At 41.9% G+C, this 27,385-nt stretch overlaps 2 protein-coding genes across 3 annotated transcripts in view; one reads left to right on the forward strand and one right to left on the reverse strand.

Moving 5' to 3' along the window:
* Positions 1-19,558, reverse strand: part of PLAG1 (PLAG1 zinc finger) — a 51,903-nt gene extending 32,345 nt beyond the window's left edge. The window contains exon 1 of one of the 2 annotated variants that reach the window (XM_061438782.1): positions 19,385-19,558. The gene's annotated coding sequence lies outside the window, so the exon portion shown is untranslated. The remainder of the gene's footprint in view (positions 1-19,384) is intronic. The other variant, XM_061438783.1, reaches the window with a different exon arrangement.
* A 458-nt stretch (positions 19,559-20,016) lies between these two features.
* Positions 20,017-25,951, forward strand: CHCHD7 (coiled-coil-helix-coiled-coil-helix domain containing 7). The gene is made up of 4 exons (XM_061438784.1): positions 20,017-20,109; positions 23,179-23,248; positions 24,810-24,908; positions 25,816-25,951. The coding sequence occupies exons 2-4, from the start codon at positions 23,195-23,197 to the stop codon at positions 25,918-25,920; spliced, it is 258 nt and encodes an 85-aa protein (XP_061294768.1). The 5' UTR covers positions 20,017-20,109; positions 23,179-23,194; the 3' UTR covers positions 25,921-25,951.
* The last annotated feature ends 1,434 nt before the right edge of the window (positions 25,952-27,385 follow it).

Genomic DNA, 27,385 nt, shown 5'->3' on the forward strand with positions numbered 1-27,385 from the left:
GCCAGGAAGGTCTGAAGGGAAAAAGGACAGTTGGATGGAAGGAGGTGGCAGAGTCCAGCTTCCAACAGCCTGGCTTGGAGAGTCCTGAACATCTCCACTGTCAGAGAAACAGAACCAGTCGGGTAAACATATATCCATCTTCAGTGGGGCAGGGAAAGAGATGGTGAGCCTTGGGCAGGAGAGCAGAGCTGCCCAGCAGCCAAGAGAAGAAGGGATTTGGGGGCAGATAATGTTGGGGGATTCTTTATCACTAGCGCCACCTGGGAAGCCCATACCATAAGGTTGCATGCTGGCTAAGTTGCTTCAGTTGTGTCTGACTCCTTGCAACTACAGACTATGGCCCACCTATGGACTGTAGCCCGCCAGGCTCCTCTGTCCATGGGATTCTCCAGGCAAGAATACTGCAGAGGGTTGCTGTGCCCTCCCTCCAGGGAATCTTCCCAACCCAGGGATCAAACCCAAGGCTCTTACGTCCCCTGCTTTGGGAGGCAGGTTCTTTACCACTAGCGTCACCTGGAAAGCCCCATACTATAAGGTTGGTGGTAGGGGAACAGGGCAAGCCTGACAGACCAGTCTTCCCAGTGATCTTCAGGTAAAGTTACCTAATGTCTACTATAAGTTCTAATAGGAATCTCTATTAGAGTATGAGCTACTAATAGATTAGTATTAATTAGAACATAAAATAGATATTCCTACTCTATCAAATATTGAGTATAAATAAAAAGAAAATATTAATCACTTAATAAATTAGCATCAGTCTATTAATAGACTACTAGACTCTTAGAAGTAGGTGGCACTAGTGGTGAGAACCTGCCTGCCAATTTAGGAGACACAAGAGACACAGCTTCAATCCCTGGGTCAGGAAGACCCTCTGAAGGAGCAAATGGCAAGCCACTCCAGTAGTCTTGCCTGGAAAATCCCAAGGACAGAAGAGCCTGGTGGGCTAGAGTCTACGGGGTCGCAAAGAGTTGGACAAAACTGAAGCGACTTAGCAGCAGCAGACTCTCTGAGGTCCTGGTTCTATGATAGAACTATTAACACCATCACCAGTGCCAGGGAGAATTCCACAGACCAGAGTCCACAGGGCTGTCAGACAATGAGAGCCACTGGAGCATGTGTGTGAACTAGGTGCCACGTGGAGACTTTTTCAGGCACTGTCTCATTTAATCCTTGGTTACTTAACTTCTAGCCTCTTCCTCCTCTCCCACCTGGAACTCAGATGAGCTCATAAACCATCTACAGGGCTGTGATGAGGCTTAAAGGAGTTGCCAGGTGGGAGCGTGCCAGCAGGGAGAGTGCAGTGAGTGCCTGGTAAAAGTAACAGCAAGTGATGTGCTCCCCACGAACCTTCCCACCCCCGGACCACGTGGTGAGGAGGGAGCAGTGCAGGCAGGTGCTCCGGGTGTAGGAGGTCCCTCGACCTGACACCAGGAAGTGAGGGGGTCTGGCTTGTGGTGGGGGCAGGCATCCAGCTGGGAGGGGAGACCCCGGAGGAGTACTGGATGGGTGGGAAGCTGGACCAAGACCCAGCTTTGATGGTTTCAGCTCAGGTGTGCTCATCTTCCGAGAGCTACACTGGGCAAGGGTGAGGGTAGATTTCATGACAAATAAGACCCAGGTTCACGAATGGGCGACATGGATGCCCCCATTCAAGTCCAAGCCCACTGTGTGCTGGGGCCAGGAGGAGAGGCCGAGACTCATGGGTTAGAGTCTAGGCACACCCAAGACTCTGTATTCTACTCTCAAGACCCGGGAGATGGGTATGATGACATGGACATTATGCTCAGAGAAAAACAATTTGGATGGGGCTATACGGCGGTTTGATCCTTTAATGAGAATAACAGGACTGAGGTCTGGCCTTCTGCGTGGAGCTGTGACCTGAGGGTGGCCTGGAGGGTCAGGTCCCCTGAGCAGTCGAGATAACTTCCGATTCTCTCTGGACAAACCCATGGGGCATCAGGACACATCACCCCAACCCTGGACGGGGGCACAGACAGAGAAGGTGCAGGTGAGCTCTGTGTGCATGGTTCGGGAGGCTGTGTGTGCCCCTGCTCATGTCTGCCTCTCCCCTTCTGGTGTGCGCACACGTCTCCCCACCACACCTCTGCACGTGCACGCAGTGTGTGGACATGTGTGTCCTGTGCCAACTCCCTTCTCCGTTGCTTGTCTTCCTCTCCCAGTCGGGGGTGCAGCCACCTGTCTCCCACTCCTGGTGTGTGTGTGTTCCTCTCCCAGCTCTGGGTGTCCGTCGCCTGCAGTGCACGTCTCTCCCGGGCTCTGGATGCCTGGGCGGGCGTCCAGCTTCTCCTGGGTGCGGAGGGGCCTCTCTGTCCCCATGCCCCAGTGTGGGTGTCTCCTTCACACCCTGCCGCGGGTGTGACTCCCCCACCTCCTGTGTGGGTCTCCTTCTGTCCCCACAAGTGAGTGACCCATGCCATCCTGGTCTGTACCCCACCATTTCTGGGTGTCTGTCTCTGTCCCCCACACCTGTCTTCTGGACGTGTGTCACTATGTCACCCACCCCCACCCCGTGGGAGTGTGTATCTCTCTCTGGCCTGAGCCGGGTGCGCTCTCATCCCTCTGCCTCTCCCCTGCTGTCTGTCTGTAGAACTACAGACGATAGTAGGGTATGTGTAGACACACACCCAGGGTACGTGTCTCCCCTGGCCCGCTATGGGGGTCTGTCTCCCTGGGACTCTGGGTTCCCCCGGTTCCGGGTGTGTATGTACATCCTCCCCAAGCCTGTCATCTGTGCCAGTCCTTCTCTGGGGTGCGTGCGCTTGTCTCTGCAGCCTGGCTACAAGGCTGGCCTGCTGGCGGCGGGCAGCCGTCTGTCTGCACACGATAGGAGGGCCCAGGCATGAGGCGGGGGGGCGGGGCGCCCAAAGGGGAGATGGCTGCTTACCGTCTCCTGCCTCCCACCCAGCTGAGTCTGGCAGGATCCCTGGCCTATGGCGGGCCCTCTATCAATCTGCGAACTGAACAGGAGACAATTGTCCTGTACAAGGATGTGGACGTGGAGATGGCTGAGGCCTGGAGTCCCGGGTGGGCAGGAGACTTGAGGCCGTCCCCACCAGGCTGCAGGGCAGGCCCTGGGCAGGGAGCTTCTCTGTGACCTGGGGAGAGGATGGAGGAAGGGGGCTCGGAGCAGGCCAGATGCTGGGGGTTCACGATGAGAGGACAGAGCAGAGGGGTGAGAAGGAGACCCAGGGAAGGGGGGCATCACGCCACTGCAGTCCCAGCTCTGAACCATGGGGTTGCTCCATAATGGTGAGGACCGGTCCCATCCTGAGTCTTCCCTCCCAGCCTCACCGACCAGTGTTCCGCTCACTCACCACGCCCTAGGCCCCAGTTCCAGGACAGCACCCAGTGGGCACTGCAGGACGAGGCCCTCATCATTCCCTTGTTCTTGGCTGGATGCACTCCCCGCCCCACCCCCCCAAAAAAAACTCCCTGCTCCAGGACCACTTGAATCCTCCTACTCCCCTTATGTTTCCACTTGGTTTGGTATCTCTACAACAGAAGTCCTAAAACTTACAACCGAAATTCCAACTCAACGCAGAAAAGACAGTTTCCTGACCAGGGGCCTGAAAGAACAGTGGGGCCGTAAATAAGATGACTGAGGTCTGAGTTGCTAGTTATACAGATGCTGAGTCTGAGATGCCTGGTGGCTACATCCAAGTGGCCCTGAGAATGAAGGTCTGGAACTTGCTAGTGAGAATGGGCTTGGTGATGGAGATCTGAGCAGCAGTGGATCACCACTCCAAATCTGGGTCATATTAACATTTTTGTGACTCTAGTCTCATACCTGTAGGCTCAGTTCATTCTGGATTCTGAATGAACTTCGTTTTCCGAATACCCTCCATTGCTCAAGAACCTGCAGTGCCATCTACAGCGCAGACTGCAGGTTCCTCAGGCTGCGGGTGAGGTGGTTCACCGCAGGCCCCAGCACCCCGCTGCAGTTCCACCTGGCCCTGCTCCCAACCACGGCACCTCCTCCAGGCGGACTGGTCCTCTTGGAGACTGCTGACAACAAGCACACTTCTGCCTCCTCCTAAAGCCTGCTGAAACCATCCGCTGCACCGTAATGCTCTCCCTCCTTCTGTCTAGTCCCAGATCACACCTTGTGCAAAGCCCACTTCCAGAGCCACCTCTGCCTTCCCTTGAAGATCTAGCTTTTACTGTCCATCATTCACTTGGTATTTTAAAATATTCTGCTTGGTAGCATCTCTTTCATATATCAACCTATTATCTGAAAGGTACTTAAAAAAAAAAAAAGACAAGGAAAAAGGAAAGGCCAACATCAGTACCCTAAGAGGGGCAGGAGCTACTGTCCCCACTTCTTGCTCTCATTTGGAGAAAGAATAAAGAAACTTCAAAAAAAAAAAAAAAAACAAAACAGATGGTCTGAGATGGGACTTAACATCAGGACAGCTAAGAGGTAGACAGGTATATGAGAAAAACATTGTTGCATGGAGACTGGACAAAGTCAAGAAATGGCCACCATCAAAGTTGGCGTGTGTCTCTAATTCCCTAAACTTGCGGAGATAAGCACATGCTAACAGGATCTGGAATTTGGAATTAACAGACATAGACTACCGTATGTAAGATGGGTAAACAGCAAGGACTGAGTGTACAGCACAGGGAACTATACTCAGTATCCTGTAATAATCTATAATGAATGAGAACTGGAAAGAGAATGTATATAACTGAATCACTTTGCTGCACACCTGAATCACTGAATCACACTGTTAATCAACTAAATTTCAACCGGTTTTGTGCCCCCATGGACTGCAGCACGCAAGGCTTCCCTGTCCTTCACTATCTCCCAGAATTTGCTCAAATTCATGTCCACTAAGTCAGTGATGCCATCCAACCAACTCGTCCTCTGTCACCCCCTTCTCTCTTTGCCCTCAATCTTTCCCAGCAAAAATTAAAAAAAGATTTTGAACTTGACTTGGAATTTTGCAGTAGTTGGAATGACACCACATGTTGCATAACGTTTTTTCAATTCTCCTGAGTGGTAAAATCGTCAGTGACGTTTCTATGAAGGAAGCTTAACATCTGAAATTAACCAAACTAAACAGTATGTTCAATTATGATATATGATTACATTATTTACTGAACTAAAACTAGACAAACATTTAAAAAGAGATGTTCATTATTCTGATATCAGAAGGCTTTGTTATAAATGTGATTTGAAGCGAAGATTAGTAAAACTGTACCAATTTAAGGTCATTAAAAAGCAAAGTTTAGGCGTACATCTTTAAAAATCTCCTTTAACTTAGTAAATTCATAAAAAAATTTCCCCCTTATCTATAACTTTTAAAAATACCTAGACAAGCAGTACTTTCTAACTGGAGTTACTATCAACTTCATGACTGAAAATTTTAGCTTTAAGACAAATTGATTTTTAAAATAAATCCTCAATATGGAGATAATTCAGGTTTACTCTCTAGCAAATTAATGTATTGAGCTTCTATGACCTGTACAGTCTAGAGACTTGTTCATAAAAAGTAACATAATTTGTTTCTGAAGTCATTACTGTTCCTTGCATACATATTACGCTTGCACTTCCTATCTCACAAGACTGCAGTAAAAATTAAATGAGATAATATAGGTGAAAACAGAGATTGCTATCCAGGCGAACTACTTTATCACTGATGCAAAGTATTAATACTCAAAATATTTGGGGTGATATAATTTAAAAGTCATGTTGGCTAATGATTCAGGGAATAATTTAACCAATCAAATTTAGTTTCTTTTTCTTTTAAACAGAAACAGTCTCTTTTGTGCTCATTTTTGGTTTTGCTTTTACTAGGAAGAACTTTTAACTAAAACTTGGCTAAAACAAAAAACATCTTATAATATTTCTCAACTTTATAAAGGATCAAACCCTCTGCTTTCATATTTCACTATTTCAAGCTATTTTGAATAGCTTGTTTAGTGAAGTGACGGATGAAACAGATAAAGGTATTTGTCTTTTTAAAAATCCCCCAAATTTCATTTTTGGCAACTGAATACCATATTTCTAAATTGTGTAACCTTTAAAAGTCTAGATTTAGTACAGCCACTGAACACAGGGCAGAGTATACGAAAATATCTTTTAAATTTATTGTAATATGCATGTTCATTCTCCCGAAGTAGTTTTGGACACTATTGCTTCATAAAACACACACACACACACACACACACACACACACAGAAAATTAGTGCAGACAGGACAGAGGCACTGCCATACACAGGGTGGCAGCACTGAGAGCAAATACGTGCAAACAGCAGAACACTTGGAAGGGCCAGTGCAGGCACACAAGTGTGCCTGAAACCTGATTATGAAAACACTTCTTAGACACACGGGCATTATGGTTTTAATTAAGAAATTCCTTTTAATTCTGGCAGAGGTATCATGCCTTTTAGAAAAGCTCTTATGAGTCAGCCCCTGAATATGATCAACTGCCCTTCTCTGAAAAGAAATTGCTTTCTCTTCCTCTTCCTGCACTGGCTGATGGTAGGTGAGATGAGTATGATGAAACTGAAGCACCACGTCAGGACCAACGCTTAAGCACACCGATTCGATCTCTAGTATATATTTTTTGCTGTTTTTGCTTCCCATTTATTTAAACTAAATATCAAAACCAAAAGCAGTTCATCCATTTCTCCTATCTCCCACTCCTTGCGTCTGGTAACCACCAATCTGCTCTATGTATCTGTGAGCGTGGGTTTTTTAAAAATTAGTTTATTTATTAGATCCCACATAGGAGAGATCATATGGTGTGCACCTATCTCTGACTTATTTCACACAGACCTCTGAGGTCCATCCATTTTGTCATCAATGGCAAGATTTCATTCTCTTTTATGGATGAATTAATATATATCTCACGCATGCACATGTATGCCACATCTTCCTTATCCCTTCATTCACTGATGGACATTTAAATTGTTTCCATATCCTGCCAATCACAAATAATGCTGCAATGAACATGGGGATCCATATACCTTTTCAAGTCACTGTTTTTGTTTTCTTTGGATAAATACCCAGAAGTAGAATTGTTGGATCATACAATATTTCTATTTTTAATATTTTGAGGAAACTCTATACTGTTTTTTCTATAGCGGCTGCACCAGTTTACACCACCAACAGTTCACAAGGGTTCCCTTTTCTCCATATCCTCACCAACACTTGTTATTTCTAGCTTTTTTTTTTTTTTAAACAGCCATCCTAACAGCTGTGAGGTATTATCTCACTGTGGTTTTGATTTGCATTTCCCTAACGATTAATTATGTTGAGTGTCTTTTCATGAACCTGTTTGCCATCTGCATGTTTTCTTGGGAAAAATGTTTACTCAGATCTGTCCGTTTTTAATTGGATTTTTTTTTTCTTTGCTCTTGAGTTATATGACTTCCTTATATACTTTGAATATTAGTCCCTAATCAGATATATGATGTGCAAATATTTTCTCCCATTCAGTAGGTTGTCTGTTAATTTTGTTGATGATTTCCTTTGCCACGGAGAAAGTTTTAGTTTGATGTAATGTCACTTTTCGATTTTTGCCTTTATTGCTTTTGCTTTTGATGTCAGATTAAAAATAATTATTGCCAAGACATGTGTCAAGGAGCTTATTGCCTATGTTTGCTTCTAGGAGTTTTATGTTTTCAGGTCTTATGTTCAAGTCTTTAATCCATTTTGAGTTAACTTTTGTGTATAGTTTAAGATTGTGGTCTAGTTCCATTCTCTTGCATACGGCTTCCAGTTTTCTCAACATGAATTATTGAAGAGACTGTCCTTTCCCCACTGTATACTCTTGGCTCCCTTGTCATGCATTAATTGACCGAAAATGCATAGGTTTATTTCTGAGTTCTCTATTCTGGCCCATTGATCTGTGTGTTTGTTTTTATTCTGATACCATACTATTCTCTTACTATAGCTTTGTATAGTTTGAAACTAAGGAAGTGTGAAGCCTCCAGCTTGGTTTTCTTTCACAAGATTCCTTTGGGTACTCCAAGTCTTTTATCGTTTCATATAAATTTTAAGATTGTTTGTTCTCTTTCTCTGAGAAATGCCTTTGGAATTTTGATAGTGATTGCAATGAATCTGTAGATTGCTTTGGGAAATATGGACATTTAAACAACGTTAACTCTTCTAATCCATGAGCACAGGATATCTTTCAATTTATTTGTGACTTCTTTAATTTCTTTCATGAATGTCTTAACAATTTTCAGAATATGGTCTTCAACAATTTTAAGTGGGATGGTTTCCTTAATTTCTCTTTTGGATAGTTTATTATTAACATATAGAAATGTAACGTATAGATTTTTTTATATTGATTTTGTATCTTGCAACTTTACTGAATTCATTTACTAGTTCTAACAGCTGTTTTTTTTGGGGGGGTCAGGGGAGTCTTTAGGGTTTTCTATATAAAGTATCATGCCATCTGCAAATAGTGACAATTTCATTTCTTCCTTTCCCGTTTGGATGTCTTCTATTTCTTTTTGTTGCCTAACTGGGCTGGCCAGGACTTCCAATACTGTGTTGAATAAAAGTGGTCAAAGTAGGTATCCCTCTTTCCTCCTGACTATCAAGGAAAAGGTTCTCACCTTTGAGTGAGAAAAGGTTCTCACCACTGAGTATGATGTTAGCTCTGAGCTTCCCCATACGGTCATAACTATGTTCAGGTACATTCCCTCTTTACTTGATTTGTTGAAAGTTTTCTTTTTATCATAAATATTAAATCTTGTTAAATGCCTATTCTATATCTATTGAAATGATCATATAATTTTTATCCTTCAATCTGTTAACGTGACATATCACACTGATTTGTGGATGTTGAACCATCCTTGCATCCCTGGAATAAATACCATTTAATCATGGTGTACAGTCCTTTTAATGTATTATTGAATTCGGTTGGCTAATGCTTTTTTGAGCATTTTTGCATCTATGTTCATGAAAGAGGCATGCCTGCTTATTCAGTTGCTCAGTTGTGTCTGACTCTTTTGTGACCCCATGTACTGTAGCCCACCAGGCTCCTCTCTCCATGGAATTTTCCAGGCAAGAATACTGGAGTGGGTTGCTGTTTCCTACTCCAGGGGATCTTCCCAACCCAGGGATCAAACACATGTCTCCTGAGTCTCCCACATCGGTAGGTGGATTCTTTACCGCTGAGCCACCTGGGAAGCCCATTCATCAAAGATACTGGCCTATGAGGTTCTTTACTTGCGGCATCCTGTCTGGTTCTGGTATCAGGGTAATGCTGGCCTTGTAAAATAAGTTTGGAAGAGTTCCCTCCTCTTCTATTTTTTGGAAGAGTTTGAGAAGGATTGAAATTGCAAGCATACCTCAAAGATATTGCAGGATTGGTTCCAGACCACTGCAATATAGCAAATATTGCAAAAAGCAAGTCATATGATTTTTTTTTGTTTTTCCAGTACATATAAAATTTACGTTCACACTATCCTGTAGTCTATTAAGTGTGCAACAGAATGTCTTAAAAAACAATGTAATTAAAAAATACTTTATTGCTAAACAATACTGATCATTATCTAAGCCTTCAATGAGTTGTAATTTTTTTTGCAATAGTAACATCAAAGATCATTGATGACAGATCACCGTAACAAATACAGTAATGATGAAAAAGTTTGAAATATTCTGAGAACTACCAAAATGTGACACGGAAGTGAACACAATGCTGTTGGAAAAAATGGCAACAACAGACTTGCCTGATTCAGGATTGTCACAAACCTTTAATTTGTGAGAAACACAATACCTATAGAGCGCAACAAGATGAGGCATGCCTGTAAGTCTTTAATGTTTGGTAGCATTCACCAGTGAAGGCATCTGGTTGATCCCAGACTTTTGATTGTTGGGAAGTCTTGATTACTGATTCAATCTCCTTACCAGTAACTCATTTGTTCCGATCTTCTATTTTGTCATGATTCGGTCTTGGTAGGTTGCTATGTTTCTAGAAATTTGTCCATTTTTAGGTTGCCAATTTGTCAGTGTGTAGCTGCTCATAGCTGTCTCTTAGGATGCTTTGTATTTTTGTGGTATTAGCTGTACTATCTCTTTCATTTCTTATTTTATTTTAGTCCTCTTTTTTGGAGGGATGAGTCTAGCTTAAGGTTGTCAATTTATTTACCTTTTCAAAGAACCAGCTTCACTGATTTTTTCTATGATCTTTTTAGTCTCTATTTCATTTTTTTCTCTAATCTTTCATGTTCCCTTCCTTTCTTTTTCTAGTTCCTTGAGCTCTTTTTCTAGTTCCTAAAATATCTCTAAAAGTTAGGTTGTTTCTTTGAACATGAAGATATAACATCTATGAATATTCATGTACCCAACATAGGAGCCCCTAAATATATAAGGCAAACACAGGGAGAAATACACAGCAATACAATAATAGAACAGAACTTTAAAACCCAACTTACACCAATGGTTAGATAATCCAGAAAGAAAATAAGGAAATATCAGCCTTAAATGACACATTAGATCAGGTACACTTAATGCATATTTGCAGAACATTCTACCCAAAAGCAACAGAATACACATTCTTCTCAAGTGCACATGAAGCATTTTTCCAAGGCAGACCATATGTTAGGTCACAAAACAAGTCCCAGTAAATTTAAGAGAACTGAAATCACATCAAGTATCTTTCCTGAACCACAAAGGTATGAAACTAGCAGACAATTACATGAAGAAAACCAGAAAACCTCCAAACATGTGGAGATAAAACAAAATGCTACTGAACAACCACAGGGTCAAAGAAGACATCCAAAGAGAAATTAAAAAACAAAAACCCTTGAGATAAATGAAAATGAAAATGGAACATACCAAAATTGATGGGATGCAGCAAAAGCAGTTCTGAGAGGTAAGTTCATAGCGATAAAGCCTAACTCCAGAAAGAAGAAAAGCTTCTAGCATATATTTAAAAAGATAACCTTTTAGCTATGATTAAGAGTATTTCATGATAGGAACTTCTTTTAAGAATAACATGATCTAGGGAACAGAAATTCTTATTAAATAGAAGCAGCTAAAGTTTTAAAATAACTATCTTAAATAGATTATAATGTCCAAAAAAAAAGGGGTTTTAAGGAAAACACTGTTATACTAATAAAAAAAATAAAAAAGCCTAAAATATCCCTAAAGTATCAAATGCTTTAATGAGTAAAATTTCAAATGCAATGAATATGCAACTGATAAGAGATATAAGCAACACTAAACCATTCATCTCCACTTTTCTTTGAAAAATAAGTATAATAATTGAATGTTATAATTATTGAAATAATTTTACCCACATATTTAAAAAATACATTTTCATTACTATCAAAGGATAGATGTTTAGGAACGTCTGTAAACTACCAGACTTTCACATGTGTTCACTTTTACTCACAAACTTTTGAGGCATACAGAAACAGATTCGGGTACAATAACAACTTTCAATTAAAATTCCCTATATTTCAGCAGTACATCAAATTATCTAGTTAAATATTTAAAACCATCATTCTATGTCTAATTAAAACAATTACTTGATAGTTTATTTTCATTTTGATTTGGGTAAGTGATTATGATAATATATTTTACCTGTAATATCTTTTAAGATGTGATGTCCACCAAATTATAACTAAGGGATACCTGTCTTATTCAGTTTTCTTATAAGAAAGCTAAAGCAACTTATATTAAAATCTAAACCTGATATGTGTACTCTACACAGGGCATAGTTAAATCAGTTATTTATTGCATGACAGTAGCTCTGAGAATGCTCAAACTTTATGAAGCAGAAAAAGAAAACTATAAAATATCACTAACTGCTGTTAGAGGTATGCCTTATACCCATGGGCAGTTTGTTTGAGCCATTTTAAACTATTCCAAATAAGAACTACTAAGACTGCTTCTACCACTCATAGTATAATTAACTTTTTATTATATATCTAGTTCTATTTTACTGCTGAGACACTGTGTATTTGAATAGTAATTTTAGGCAAAATTCTATTAATATTAGAAGAGGAATATAATTGACATTGAAAACTTACCCAATTAAATTACTTTAGACAATAACAAATGAGAAAAACACATGAAAAATATTTTCTCAGTTTTATTCAGAAAACAATTTTAGAAGAAGGGGAGCAAATTCATGTTTGAGATATAGTTTATAATCAGATATGATAATCACATTAACATTTACATTTAAGGTTATAATAGATCTTATCTAAACATATAAAGTGACAACTCTCCCATAAACTGCAAATTTAGAGCAAATTTAGTTTTAAAGTAAAGGAGCTAGTTTCTCTTCCTTGGAATGGAACAGATAAAGAAATTAAATTTAGAAAATGCACATAATAGTTTTCAAAAGGTAATGTACCCTTATATAAAATAGTATTTTCATTTCATTGTCTAAAGTTGATAAAAATAAGACCTATTAGTGTAACTGTTTTAGAATATGATGAAAACTGATGTGGGCTCTATGTAATTCCAGCATTAAGGCAATACAAGGAAATAAAATCAAGTTATTGAGAAAATCTACTAGTCTAAAATTCAACTGATGCCATTTTGAACCTGCACATTTGAACTACCTCAAACTTTCAGGTTCAATTTCTTAAAATTCTTCTGATTAAGAACAATTCAGTCAACTTTTTACTAAAATATCTTCAAGTAGAAAAAAACTGATTAAAACATTTTTCTAATTCTGCCTATTAGTCAAAGGGACTAAATTCCTCATTCTCCGGCTTCTAGCTGAACAGTCTCCAAAAATATATCTCAAAACTCAAGGCTCTAATGTCAAACTATTGATTTAAAAGATAAAATTTTTCAAAAAATCAGATGGCAGCCTTGTAGTTGTAGCATTTCATCTGACAATTAACATTTCCATATTCAGAAATAAAAGATAGGATACCATAAATAATCAATAAACAATGTGCAATTCCAACATTGGTTTGACACAATAACTCAAATATTTAATATCTGAAAGCCTAAAATGAGTCTCTGATTCTCAAAAAAAGGTAGGGCTCAAGGCTCTGCAATAACAGATAACCACAGTCTGCTGAGACCCTTGAAGAAACGATGCCTCCTTTACCCTCAAAATATTTTCTAATATTAAAAGAAAATTCCACTCTTGAACACAATACTGTAATAGATCTAGATTCTCCTTCAGAAAATCAATTGCTAATTAATAAATGGGGAAGAAAATTTCTTTAACTGTCAGCTTACCCCTAAAAACACTTCAGAAGTCAAAAAGTTTGTGAGTGTTCTTATCTTTACCTTGTGAAAAGCTTTTAAAATGTTACTGAGTCTGGAAGAAATGACTTAAATTGTCCTAAAAAAAAGTCCACAAAGTACACTGTTCTTAAACCAAGGTTTTAAATTTTATTTCATTAACTTAATGGGAAGTTTTAAAGTTTCTGATGAAGAATTAAGAAAATAATTTTCAACAGTTTCTAAAATTTTTCAGAACACTTCACTTAGGTACACATTTGAAATAATCTTTACTCTTTTAAAAAAATAACAAAAAATCATTTTTCCTTATTTAAAAATAGAGTATTCCAAATAATCTCTACACATTATTCTTAGAGTTTAATTTAGTTTACTACAAGTCTAAAGATATGGAGGAAAAATTGGGGAGGAATCTATTTTTAAAAGGTTACCATAAACCAGCAATTTGTATTAAAAATACTCTCTTACAGATTTCCCCAGTTATCACTCTCATTTTGGGGGAGTAAATTTACTATTATTTGCTTTATAGTTAGTTATTCTGTATTCACAGAAGTCAAAATTTTAAATTTACCACGATTACATCTGATATTCTCATATACCTAGTTCTTTCCCCATTAATTTTGGACATTTCCCCATTAAATTTGGACACTTAGGTTCTTATAATACACTTTTCCTTACAATTTTTTTTTAAGAAAAAAAAAAACATCTAAAAGAACATTTTTGCTTTCTAACACATTCATATTTCTAGGTTTTCTATGTATTTAGATTAGGAAAAAGTTTTCACTTAAAAAAAACACAGGGAAACACTTCAAGCAAATTGCTCCTCCTATTAACCTAGGATACAACTGCCTAAATTCATTCCTTCTACATAGGCATACCCATTTCTTGGGTTGCCATCTCAAATTCCCCCCACACACTGTGGTTAGTTTTAATGCCATGTCCCTGCAGTAACTCTGTTTACAAGACATCCAGGGACTTTTCAATACCAACAATTTTAATGCAGTATCACGCCACTTCACTTTTTAAAAATGAGATATTGTTTTCTAAAACTGGGATTTTGTTCTCTGATAAGCATTTAAAAAAAAAAGAACAAAAACCTTAACACTTGAACAACACACACCAGTGCACACACAAAATCAGAAAGCAAAAATACCAAAGCACCCTTGATAGTTCCTCATCACCATATCCTTGTCAATACCACCCTGGAGGGAGGAGGCAGAGACAGGTGGACACCCAGGGTAGAATGTAAGCTACTGGGCACTAGGCCAAGCGACTCAAAACTAAAAATCAAATTATGCCCCTGCAATAACGGCTACTAGGCTTTCATACATGAGTATTTCTCACAACTCCAAATGTTAATAACTACACATCAATACTTCCAGAAAATGTTACAATGTAAAATTGTGCATTTAATTTCTCAAATTAAATTTGCTAATGAGATATAAAAGTTGCCCTGTTATAAAAGAAATGTAACACAGTAGATGTCAGGTTCAGGCTTTTTCAAAAAAAGAAAAAAATTAGGTACTGAAATACACACAAAAGTAAAAATTAGTTACCTCCAAGTGGTCTTATTATAAAATGGAAAAGACTTCCCCTGCATGAATTCTAAAATCATAGTTAACTTTCAGTTCATCAATTCACTGTACCCTGCCCTCACATTTAACTTATTTGTAAATACTTTTCCAAGGCTACCTAAACACTTACTAATTGGTTAAATATGCTGCCTACATTAATTCCTGTTACAATTAAAGAAATTAAGGGTCAATTTTTGCTCCTCTGCAGTGTCTGATATGTTTTCAAAGTATTTGATGTTTCAGATAAGGTGTTCATCAGGTTTTTAAAACAGTTAAAAAATGGCTCAAGGGACAACTGTTAGCCTTTTTACCTTGAACACATTCACTATCCTGGACTTTGTTGAACACATTCAGTTGTTCTTGCCTTCTTCTGAAACTCTTCCTTTACTCAAATAACTTATCTAAAGAATCTAAGATGTTATCAATATAAAGAGGAAAATTTCTATTTATTTCCTATACATTTGGAAACACATCAAAAAGAACAAGTATTCCAGATTGTGTAAGTAAAGTTACTCAGTAAAACTTTTTTCTTGGGTGTGTGTCTGTGTGTATATATGTGTAACAGGTAACTTTTCAGACATTAATTTTCCAAAGAACAAGATTCTAAATAAAAAACATTAAAACATTCCTGGAAGGAACCAATATTTTGATTACACAGCTCAAGGGGCAAATGATTATCAAAACAAATCTTCAAAGACAGCTATAGATACACGTTTTAGTTCTCAAGCTTTTCAAATCTCAAAGACAGCAGCATTATATTTCATTCAGCAAATAACAATTTAATCCTTAGAAAGGAAAATTTCCAGAATACCAAACCAAAATGTATATAGTGACAACCAGTATTATATTAAAAACAAAGGAAAAAAAAGAACACCTTTGGATGATTTTAAAACACCAAGAGTACACTTACAACTTTGAAAATATACTGATAAAAACATATTCACTAATTTATTTAGCTATAAGATGTCTGTTTATTAAAATATTTAGATTGTAATAAATATGCAGATGTTGAATTTTATCAGAATTAGCCCATATTTATAAATCATCTTCCACAGCAGCTAAATTCCTTATAGAATGTCCAATAGCAAAATTAGACATATAAATTTCAAATAAGCATCTCCAGCTATGAGGCTTCTCTAATTCTACCTGAAATAAAGATTATGAGTATACAACAGCCTTAACTTATTTCTGTTAATTGGTACAATTTAACAGAAGCTTCAGGAAAAGGATGTTCAACAGGTAGTATTTCTTAGGCATTACAAAAGCTCAGTACAATCAATTCAAATGAGTAATTATGCTATGTCCCAGCTAAGTAAGACTCTCCAAGGAATTACAGGTTTTATACTTGTGTGCTCTGAGTGTATTTTCTGATTCAGACAAGTAGCCAGGTGTGTAAAACCCAAACATGAAGAAGGTTTCATACCACCTTTTGTGATATAGAAAAAAAAAAATCACAATACCAGCACTTTTATTTAGGATGACAATAAATTAATCATAATGTGAAGTGTCCAAGCAAACTGAATAACTCCATGGTCACATGTAACTGGAAGAAATATTTCTCCTTCACATTTACAGAAACTGAATTTATTGATGTTAGTAACGGGTTTGTCAAAGTGGCAACTATTCAAGATCTAAAAGTCTCACTTATTTTAAATCCATACTGAATTTGACTACTTATAGTCAATGTAACTTCCTCCAGCCAAACTACAATCAACATGTAAGATAAATTTCAAAGGTTTTATAAGTATTAATGGCACCATGAAATCTCTGTGAAGATTATTTGGTGGGGGGGAGTTTCCCTTCTCCACTGACAGTTTAATCACTTTCCAATCAATTTTGATTTAACAGTGGTTCATGGGATTAATTTTTTTAATGAGTTCTTAGAAAGTTGCAATTGCTTCCAAAATCAGAAACCACACTACACTGATGTAACTGCTACTATGGAGGTCTTTACAGAAAGGTGCAGGTAAGAGTTCAGATGTGAACACAGGTTAACGTACACCAGACTTCAAAATAATAATTTGTACAGTATGGCCAGAAAAAATATTCTATATAAGAAGTCTAAAAATCCAGTCCTTATATTAATCCATTTCTATAAATCATAAAAACAAAGGAAAATAGGCATCTATTCCAGAAACTTCATATACCTGTGGAAAACGGAACATAAGTAAATTCTATTCAAGGTGAACCTTAATGTCCAACAGAGTACAGCACACAACTTACATATTTTCAATTTTGAAAATATTGTGAAAATCTAAGCCATCAGAGTCAACAGTAGTTTATGATCAGTAAACATTTCCTGTTAAATAACACAAATAAATTCAACTTAAAAGATGCAAACCGGTAGGTCACAGGACTTTAAAACCTTTTCATTTCAGAGGCACAGAGTTACTGCACATGTATAGGATGGGGCTTTAAAATGGGTATGTGTAAACTTTTCCATGGTGTTGGTGTATGTGCTTTTTTTTTTCCCTTAAAGAAATGCCTACTGCTTACAGAGAAAAAGAATCTCCACCACTCTGTCTGCAGTTTTCAACCAGAAGTCCTCAGTGTACCTTAAGCCAAATTGAATATTAGGTATTTTACAGCTTTTACAAAATGGCTGTAAAATCATGTTATGGGCATACACAGCTCTTTGATCTCACTGCACAGAATTCATAACTGTTCAATAATGCTATACCATTACACCACACACCTTAAACTATTTTCATTTTTCCACAATTCCTTCCAAAATCAGCTTCCAGAGCACAGCAATGTAACATGCAAAGTTCCTGGGAGGGCTTGTTACACAAAAGAACAGCTTGGAAACAAACTGATCTACACAATATCCATCTTCTGTTGAGCCTGCTTTAGCCCTCCTTTCCCTCCATCACTGCTAAAGGTGGGTGCGTTTGAGTCATGGAAAGAGGAGGCTCTTCCATCACCACACCCTCCCAGCACCTCTGCTGCTGGTCCTCACGCAGGGCTTCTGTGTAGGTGATGAAAAATCATAAGAAAAGAGAAGCTGTCCCTTTAAAATGCCCTGCTCTGTCCCACATCCCACGTGGAAACCAACATCAGCAGCACTTTCCCATTAACTTCACTGTGATGCAAGAGGCACCATCCTTTTCTATACATAAAACCAGAAAACCTCGGCTGGACATTCTATCCTGAGGATGAGCAGGTGAAGCAAACGTGTCAGGAGGCGAGTAGCTCAGTAACTCCGCACCCCACCCCAAAAGGTGCTCCAGTCTTGCACACCAGCCTCTGTGTGCACCACCACCTCTCTACCCCTCCTCTGTAGAGCCTAGTTTAAAGAAAGGAGGGAGCCACCAACAAAACCTGAAGCATAAATGCGACGAAAATGCAATTCAAAGCCGAAAGGGTTTATTCTTCCAATCACACATATTAACTCTATTAAGAAAATGGCATCACTTTTTTTTTTCCACCGGGGGGGGGAGAAAAAAAAACCCGCAACGATCATTAAAACAGAGTTATAAAATAGCAAATATAGTGTTTATCTTATGTCAGATCAGCCCACATTACCAATAAGTTTAGCAGTTTCTGCACTACCACCTCCCCCCCCCTCCCCCTCCTTCTCGAGCATCGGATTTTCACGTTTTCTCATTGTCGGTTGAGTTATAAAAGGCTTTTGCCCTTCGAAAGTTTTGAAAAAATAAATAAATATTAACTCCTTGGTCCCTGCAAAGTCAAAATGGACTTCAGGGGAAAGGCGGTTCATCCTTTTACCTTGAGCGAGAAAAGGGGGAGCATCCCGGATTTTTTGGGATTTTTTTGCGATTTTTAAAAAATTTTTATTTGGTTATATGCCTGAGTTCTCCCTCCATTTTGGTTGTTTATGATACTGACAACAAGCTGTCCCTGGTCTGTGCAGATCTCCTGCTTTCATTTAGCACCCCCCTCCCCCCCCGCAGCCACACACCCGGGGCTCACACCTCCTCGCAGACCCCGCACCCCGACCCCGACTCGCCCACCTGAGGAAAGGGCGAAAACAAATGCATTTCTCCAAAAAAGAAAAACCTCTTTTGAAAAAAGGGGCAAAGTTCCCCCCAAGTCACTCCAAGTGCCCCCCAAATATTGCCGACTGCGGGTTTCCGCCAGGCCCTTTGGGGACCCACCTTCCCCCGGGATGTTTTGGTAGAAAATGCGGAGAGTTTACTCTCAAAACCGAATTTATATTAATTTTTCCCTTATTTTTCGGGTCTCTAATGTCTTCCGCTCTCGCTGCTGCCGCTGCCGCTGTCACAATATTCGCAGCACCAGAGAGGAGGCGGAGGAGGAGGAAAACTTTTCAAACTTTCCAGACCCTGAATAAAGGGGTTTTTTTTTTTCCCACCGACCTCACCTTCGGGTCTCCAGCCGCATCGCCCCCTGCCCTGTCAGAAGCGACTTCGGGAGTCCCCGCACCCCCGCCCGATTATTTTTATTTTATTTTTTATTATTATTTTTCTCTCTGGGGTCCTGAGCAGGGGCTGAGAGCAGCACAAACTTTTTCCTCCTCCTTTCGCCGCCGCGGCTCCTCTGCCCCCTCAGCGAGTCCCATAATTTAAATAACCCTGATATTTCTCCCGCTAAACGCCTCTCCGCCGCCCCGGACCCCGGGAGAACTCACCGCGGGGCTTTAACATCCTCCCTCCGGCCCGTCCGCCGCCTTTACACCGCCCGCGGAATTTCTAATAATTTTTTTCTCATATTTCGGGCTGGACGCGGCGGGCCTGGAAATTGTTTCCTTACGCCTCTTTCCAGCAGCCATTGTAGTGTATGCGCTGCCCCTGCAGCCCAACTTGCAGCTGCCGCCGCCGCCGCCGCCGCCGCCGCCGACGTCGCGCCCACCGCCGCCTCCCCCGGCCCGCTCGGCCACCGCCCCCGCCTCCCGCCGGCCCGCCCCCTGCCCCCGCCCGCCGCTGCGCCCGCCCTCCCCGCCCTTCCCCGCGCGCTCCTCCCCGGGGCCGGCCACTGGGTGCCACCGCCGCCGCAGCCTCGCGCTCCGATTGGCCCGCCGCGCCGCCCGTCAAGCCGAAGTGTTAAGAGGCGGGCCGCGGCGCGGGGGGCGCGGCGGGGCGGGGGCGGAGGCGGGGTCGCGAGCACCGCCCCGCCCACTCCTCTCGTCTCGGCCCTCCTCCCGCCGGCTGGGGGCGGGGCGAGGCCCGCCCGCCCCCACCGAGCCGGGCCCCGTTCGGCTGTCAGTCAGGCGGCGGGGCGCGCTCATTGGGTCGGCGGCCGCCGCGGAGCGGGGGCAGCACGTTGGGATGCGCGCTACTTAAGGCCCAGCTGCGTGAGCCATTGACGTGTTTGGAGCTGGAGACGGCCTGGACGCTGGCGGAGCGGCCGCCCGAGGTGAGTGGTTTCCCCGCCCCCCCCCCCCCCCCCCCCGCCCCTCCGCCTTGCCCTCCGCCGCGGCTGCAGAGCTGCGGGAAGAGACTGGCGCGTCCCGGCCGCCGCGGGACCCGCAGTCGCGTCTCCGGCGTGAAGCCGCCTCCACCAGGCCTCGCCTAAGCGCGGGCCTCTTGCCGTTGCGCTTCCTCGTGGCAACGCGGGTCTCCTCGGGCCGGGGGCGAGGGAGGTGCCCCCTGCCTGGGCACCCCCAGCCCTTCCTTCACCCTTACTTCTCAGCCTTTGGAGCGTAATCGCCCTCCCAACCCCCTGCCCGCGCCCCCAGTTCCCTGCGTTTTCTTCGCCCCCTGCCTTCTTGGGTGCCGTCGAAAGTGAGAGCAAGGTGTGTTCACCTGCGCCCACCGCTCACGAGGTTGAACGGGCAGCTGTCGGGAGGCCGCGGGCCTAGGGCTCGCCTCGCTCCGGGATCTCCTCTCGCCTTCCCCGCCCCCTCCGAAAGGCCACCCCGACTTCCTGATCCGCCGCTTGCTCCTAGACATATGTTGAAGGCTCGAATGCCTCGCGGGACGCGTTGCGGATTCCCGACGGCTGCTCCTGCGGTGGGGAGGCCCGCAGCCCTGCCTGGGCTCGGATAGCCTGGAGCGCGGGCGGTGGCGGCGGCAGGGGGCCTTGGACGGGTCAGGAGCTTGCAAAGCTCCCTTGCAAAGCTGCTCCGAGTGGGGACGTGGAACCACTGGATGGAAAGTCGAGAAATACTTTTTAAAGCATTTTGCCCTTTGCAAAAAGAGTTGAGCGCTCTTCCTCAAACGTGCTGTGCTTTTTTGCGCCCCCTCCCTCAAATCGTTGGTTTCTCTCCCACTATCCTCTGCGGACAGAGCTTAGGCACCTTTGTTTGTTACCTTTGGAGAGCAAGTAGATAAGGCCTCCCTAGCGGAACACCCGCTTTCAGCTCGGGTCCTCACTGTAAACTGACATTTCCTCTTCATTTCCAGTTATTACATGTGGATTCGTGCAGAGCAGGTGACAGTCGGAAATCCAAACTTAGATTGACTGGTATTTAGAACCCGGAAGGGAAAGGAAAGGAAAGGTGAATATACTCCTACAGCGAACTTGATTCAGTCTATGTGATGTTACCTAGGTGGTGTGGTTTTTAAAGAATTTCTAACCGACGATGGTGATAAAAAGTAGAACACTTTCACGGAAGGGGGGCAACCTGAGTTCAGTCTGCGTCAGATCATTGTTGAGATTACATCCAAGGAGTGTGAACAGTGGAGCAGAGCTCTGTGCTCAGAACACAGGACACATGCAGACAAGAAAACCGTGAGTTCATTTTGTGGCCTCTGTGCGGGAGAGGAAGAAGCTTCTAGGTACAGTTGAACAGCATCTTGAAATTTTCTTCCTGTCAAGAGATTTCTGTTAGCTAGGTGTACTCATGTATTGGTCAATGAAGATCATAAAATAGAAGGATTGCTTACTGAAAGGACCCGGAATGATTAGACTTTTTTCTATCCTTCTTTGCAAAGGTTATCCTCTTTAGCTTGGACATACTGAGCTTGTAAAAGAGAAAGGGAACTAGTTGACTCATGATCCTAGAATACCTCCACTTTTCAGGAGCTTATGGGAGTCTGATTGTTTTTCCTGAATGTACTTTTATTTCTTTTAACATGGCTCATATTTTTTGATGGTCCCATCTTGGGGAGGGAAAGTAGAAACCACTTTGCGCAAAAGTTCAGAGCTCTGTCTAGTTATAACTGATTCAGTTTTTTATTCATTGGTGTTTCAGGTAGGTAATCCTACATTATTTGCTGTCTTCTTTGATCTTTAGGTAAAAGACAGTTAAGCTAGAGCAGGATTCAGGAGTAAGTTCCATAAAGTTAGCGCAGAGCATTTAAAAATATTTGTGGGTGGCTCGTTGATAATATGCCAACGTGTTGAAATAAAGAATTGCGTTTAATTAACAAGTAATTGAGTTTTTTAAAAAAAATTCTCTTTTAGTTCATTTCTATGATGGTGTCTTTGAAGATAACAGGCATACCAATTTCAGTTAGATTCATTAGAGAGGGCATTTGTCCTGGGAGTATGGGTGACGTACTTGTTATAAGAGTATATGATTTGACTTGGAATCCCTAATTGGCTCTTAAGAACTGTGATCATCTTTAATTGATAAAGGCTCCTCCAAGCTGTATGCCTATAGGGCTTTAGCCAGAAGATGAATGTGCCGCAGTGGTGTTCCCTCACTTCCTTTATCCCTGGAAGTATCAGTTAAATAGAAGATGCTTTTGGGAAGTTAAATTTCAGATTTCTTTTTTTTTAAACTTTTCAGAATGTCCACTGAGCAATAACTTTGGTGTGTGGTTTTGTTTTTTTTTTTTTTTGGTACATTGGTCAACACAGGACAGGCCACAGAGTAGACATTCAGATACTTTAGTTGACTTGCTAAAGTTGGGTTGTACTAAATTATTCCACCCTTATTTTGTGTGCTAATCAGTGTATAATAAGGAAGTAATCATTAGAGTGCATGCTGTATTTTTGTCTTGTTAATACATTTAATTGCTTAGTCTATAGATATTGTTGTCTTTTAGTCCCTGAAAGTCAGTCTGACTCTGCGACCTCATAGACTATAATCTGCCAGGCTCCTCTGTCCATGGAATTCTCCAGGCAAGAATACTGGAGTGGGTTGTCAGTACCACCTCCAGGGGATCTTCCCAGCCCAGGGATAGAACTCTCGTCTGCTGCATTGGCAGGCGGATTCTTCACCACTTTAGAAATAGGAGTAAACTAAAACTGAATTTTAGCAGAACTGTATTTTTCTCTGAAGATTGCAGTTAGATTTCAGTAGAGGCACTTAAACAGTTTAAACAAGGTGTTTGTGCTGAGGCATGAGTCAGTGTAGAGGAGAATCACATCCAAGTCTTCATTCTGAAAATACAGAGAGCACGTGAGTGCCTCACTAGAAAATCTTTAGGCCAGAGTTAACTTTTCAGGTACTGTACTTGTGGAGTTGATGAGGCTTAACTGACTCCTGCATCATCCCCCGTCCCCCATGTTCCCCTTCCCAACCTCTGCCTGCAGGGAGAAGACACTTAGGATGCCCATGGTGACACGGAGGCTGAGGGATCCTGACGTAAACCCTTGCTTGTCGGTAAGCTGGTTGGCTTTGAATTGTCACAAGTATTACGTTGGAAAAAGAAGCATCTTCTGATTTTGTGGGCATCAGTTTTCTTCAATTCTTGAATAAAGTTATTCCTGTACAAGAAACATTCATGGCCTGTGTATCCTTATTTCACCAGAGCATTTTTAGATATTCATCATTTAGCTGACAAAGACTCATCTCTTTTAAGTTTCCCTAATTGGTAGAGCATACAAGATTTTAGTTGTCACTCTTAACCCTAGACAAGCATGTGCAACACTGAGGAAATTCTTGAGTCCGAACTTGCAAAGTTGGAAAAAGTAGGTATTTTTAAATGGTTACTGAAATTTGTTTTGATAACAATGATTTCATCATGTCCCTGAGACCACCTCGCTGAGAGTGAAGGGCTGATAACTGAATTAGAGTATTTAAAGCCTGAAGGTTTTCACAAGGGTATCGTGTAAACAAAATGTTTTGTTGTTATAATAAGCTTTTGTTGGCATTTATTTGGTACAATTAGCAGTTCTTGTGGCATTGTCATCCTTCAATAAGGCAGCCATCGGACTGGTGCTATGAAAATTGTATTTCCTGACTCATATGCATTTTCCAAATATACACACTTGTTAAATATTTGGCGTGGAGTATTGGCTTTGTTCTCTACTTGAAATCTGTTTTCAGCAGCTTTCCTAAGTTGCTTTAGATGAACCAAGTTTCTCAGATCTGTGAAGCAAATTACTTGCCCTTAATTTAAAGTTTTCCTTCAGATGACTTCTCAGAATCATGCCTTTTACTCTGAAGTTTGTTATCCAGTCTGCTTCCAGTTCAGACAGCTAAACTTTAATTCCCAAATGGCAGCTACCCTCCTTTGAACTTGTAGCCCTGTGTAGCTTACTTCAGTTTTGAAGTGATATTAATGATACCTATTAAAATTACTGACATAATAGTGTATTTACTTGCGTAATGGAGTGAATGATAGCCAAACATACGTTGAGATGAATGTCATTAATTTACCTTGTTGTAGACCAGTCATTAGCTATTTACTTAGGGTCTGGAAACCACCTTAACATCAAACGTTCAAGTCCAGGTGAGAACTTGGAGGAGTGGAGAGCTGCCCTCTGAGTCAGGAGATGGCATTTGGCTTCTGCTGTGCAGCAGTGAATTTCTCTTTTCTTTTGGCCCTGCTGTGCAGTCTTAGTTCCCCAACCGGGGATTAAATCCAGGCCCCTGGGAGTGAAAGTGCTGAGCCCTAACCCTGGACCCGCAGAAAGCTCCCTGCAGTCATGACTGAGCACATCGAAGTTGCCTTAGCCGCCTCGATAAATGGTTACTGACTGATCTCATTCAGTGCTTTGACTCAAATTCCTGTGAATCAGATACAGAAAAAACTGACCCCAACTATGAAGAGGCAGGTGTTGGCCTTGAGCATAACGGATGCTGGGATAATTGGAAAGCTAAGTCCGTTTTGAAACTATCTCCAGTTATCTGCTCGGGGGACGCAGCTTCAGAAGTGTGTGTACCTTGTTTTTTAGATGCCACTCTGCCTCCTAAATGCTGCCTGTCTTACATGTTTAAGGAATCGGACGCGTCTACCAGATGCATGGCTGAAAACAACTATGACAAGGAGAGCTGTTCTTCTCACTTCTTGAAGTACAAGAACTGCCGGAAGTTCTGGGTAAGCTTGGCTTGGTCACCTCTGTCAGAACTCATCTGTTATGCATGAGTCTGAAGCCTGAGGTCTGTCAGAACCCACCACCCTTCCTTAGTGATGGCTGTGGGAAGCCCATCTTTCTGACCACATCCCCCGTGTGCCCTCAGGACCCTTGGGCACTCTCGTTGGGTACCTCAACCCTTCCCACGTGTGAGGATTCAGCTCCAACTGAGGTGGGTCTTCCTACGTGGATCAGTATCTCACCATCATGTTAGTTTTCTAGAGGTGGATGGAATGGCGGGCTTGCCCTGTCACCACGCGTATCCAACTTCTTTTTCTGCCTCCTCCCCCACTGCTGCCCATGGTCCCCATTTTCTCATATATATTGTAATTTCTGCTTCTCTGAGCACCGGCTCCAATGGCTTCCTTTCCCTCTGCTCACTCACTTGTTGTGGTCACCTGTTGGCTCCTTTGGGCAGTTGTTCTGAATTGGTGGGCTGTGCTCCTGGGCTGGTAGTTCAACACTGTATCCCCATCCTAGTAACAGGGGTCATATTATTCCTGTGGGAATAATGGGGCTTCCCTGGGTCAGGAACATACCCTAGAGAAGGAAATGACAACCCACTCCAGTATTCTTGCCTAGGAAATCCCATGGACAGAGGAGCTTGGAGGGCTACAATCCATGGGGTTGCAAAGCAGTCAGACAGGACTTGGCATCTAAACTACCACCACCACCATGGGAATAATCACTTCTTTTTAATGGATGATAATCTCAAAACATTATCTGGAGTCCTAGAATTTATTTTCTGTTTTTTTTTTAACCTGCTCTTTTATGTTTCCTTTTAGAAGACGCAATACCCGATTACTGGCAGTTGATTGGCATATAGTATATGACTGATTCTGGTTTCTTCTCTTTTGTACATACACACAGAACTCTGTCATGATCCAGAGAAGACAAAACGGAGTGAAGCCGCCCATGCCCACGGCAGCAGAGAGAGACGAGATCTTGGGAGGATTGGGGAAGATGCCCTATTGAGTGTTTGCATTAAAATTATTTATTTAACTTAGGAACAGATAAATATTTTTAATAAGTGGTTACTGCGTCTTCATAAGACTTTTCAGGCCTTACCCAGACAGATCTCGGATTCCTCAGGGAAAGCCCCGTGTCCTCCACTTCTGCTGTCAGTGCCGCAATGAGAGCGGGCCACCCCGGCTCTGCCACGTCCCCGACTTCAGAAGACTTGCTGAATGCAAGGGGGCCTTAGGAACAGCTCAGTGGAGAGTTGAGCTTTTCTGCCGGGTCTCGAGAGAAAGAAGAAAGATGCGAACAAGGGAGGGATTAAGGGGGTGAAAGGGAGGCAGTGTCTCCAAGGAAGAAGTGATGTGCGTGACAGCACGACGAGGGCGGGCTGGAGCCACATGTGGAGAGCAGTGTTTGGACTGTCCTGGAGGGGAGGTGGGGACTGAGTGGTGGGGAGAAGACTGGACAGCAAGTCCAGGGTGGATACCCGATGGGCCTCAGTCTCAGGCATGTTACTAAGGTCTCTGCCCTGATCTCACTCCTTTACCTTGGTTTAAAAAGCCTTGGGGAGGCACGGGTGTCTTTAAATGACATACAGAGAACTGGTTTTCTTTATGTTTCCTTAATGATGGGCTTAGTCAAAGGATTCTGAGACTGAAGTCTGTGGTTACTGGACAGCCTTCTAAAGAAAAGATGGTGCTTTCAGAGGTGGGTTTCACCTGCAGGAGGAGATGGACAGGAGGGGCTGGGGTTCATCAGGTGATGGCAACACAGGATGAGGCTGGAGCTGAGCTTCATTTTATGATATAAAAGAGAATATTCAGTATCATGACTGGGGTGGGGTTGTAAAGCAGCTCTCAAACCCACGCCTTTTAAAATCCAGGGTCTTTCATTTACAGGATTGCTTTGTAAAAGACACATTATTTGATCAAATTTCATGTGTATAGAAAGTGAAAACAGATAGTTTGTGTCCCTTCTCTTCATCTGGTCCTGGTGCCGGAGTATTAGGACGGCTGCTGACACAAACTGTCCAGCTCGTTGGTCCTAGTCCAAAATCCAGGTCAGAGGTTTTTAAACTATGCAACCTTTATTTTCAAATGTGATTCTATTTGAATAAAAGGTAGAACTGTTTCAGAAATTCTTTGATTTGTATTGATTGCTGTAAAAATGATGGATTTAGATAGGAGCTGACAAGCAATGAATATTGTGTAAGAAACATTTGAGTACTTCTAGGCTTATTTAAAAGTGGAATTTTAATGTCACCTTTTTAAATGTACATACCAATATCCACATTTATTTGTCCTGGCCTAGCTCTTTTTATTTTTAAATAGGTTTATCAACATGCAGTCTGTATACCATGTAAACCATTTGTTCAAAGTGTACAATGCAGTGGTTGTTATTAATAGTATACTGACAAAGTTGTCATCTATCCCCACAACTGACTTTAGGAGCCGTCACCCCAGAAAGCAAGCCTGTGCCG

This window comes from Bos javanicus, chromosome 14 (genome assembly GCF_032452875.1).
Source record: "Bos javanicus breed banteng chromosome 14, ARS-OSU_banteng_1.0, whole genome shotgun sequence".
In the NCBI taxonomy this organism is placed as follows: Eukaryota; Metazoa; Chordata; class Mammalia; order Artiodactyla; family Bovidae; genus Bos; species Bos javanicus.

Bases quoted from the DNA above. Each gene is read 5' to 3' on its own strand.
- CHCHD7 (XM_061438784.1), top strand. From the start codon at position 23,195: ATGCCCATGGTGACACGGAGGCTGAGGGATCCTGACGTAAACCCTTGC. The intron at 23,249-24,809 runs GTAAGCTGGTTG...TACATGTTTAAG, and splicing joins ACGTAAACCCTTGCTTGTCG to GAATCGGACGCGTCTACCAG. The intron at 24,909-25,815 runs GTAAGCTTGGCT...ACATACACACAG, and splicing joins AGAACTGCCGGAAGTTCTGG to AACTCTGTCATGATCCAGAG.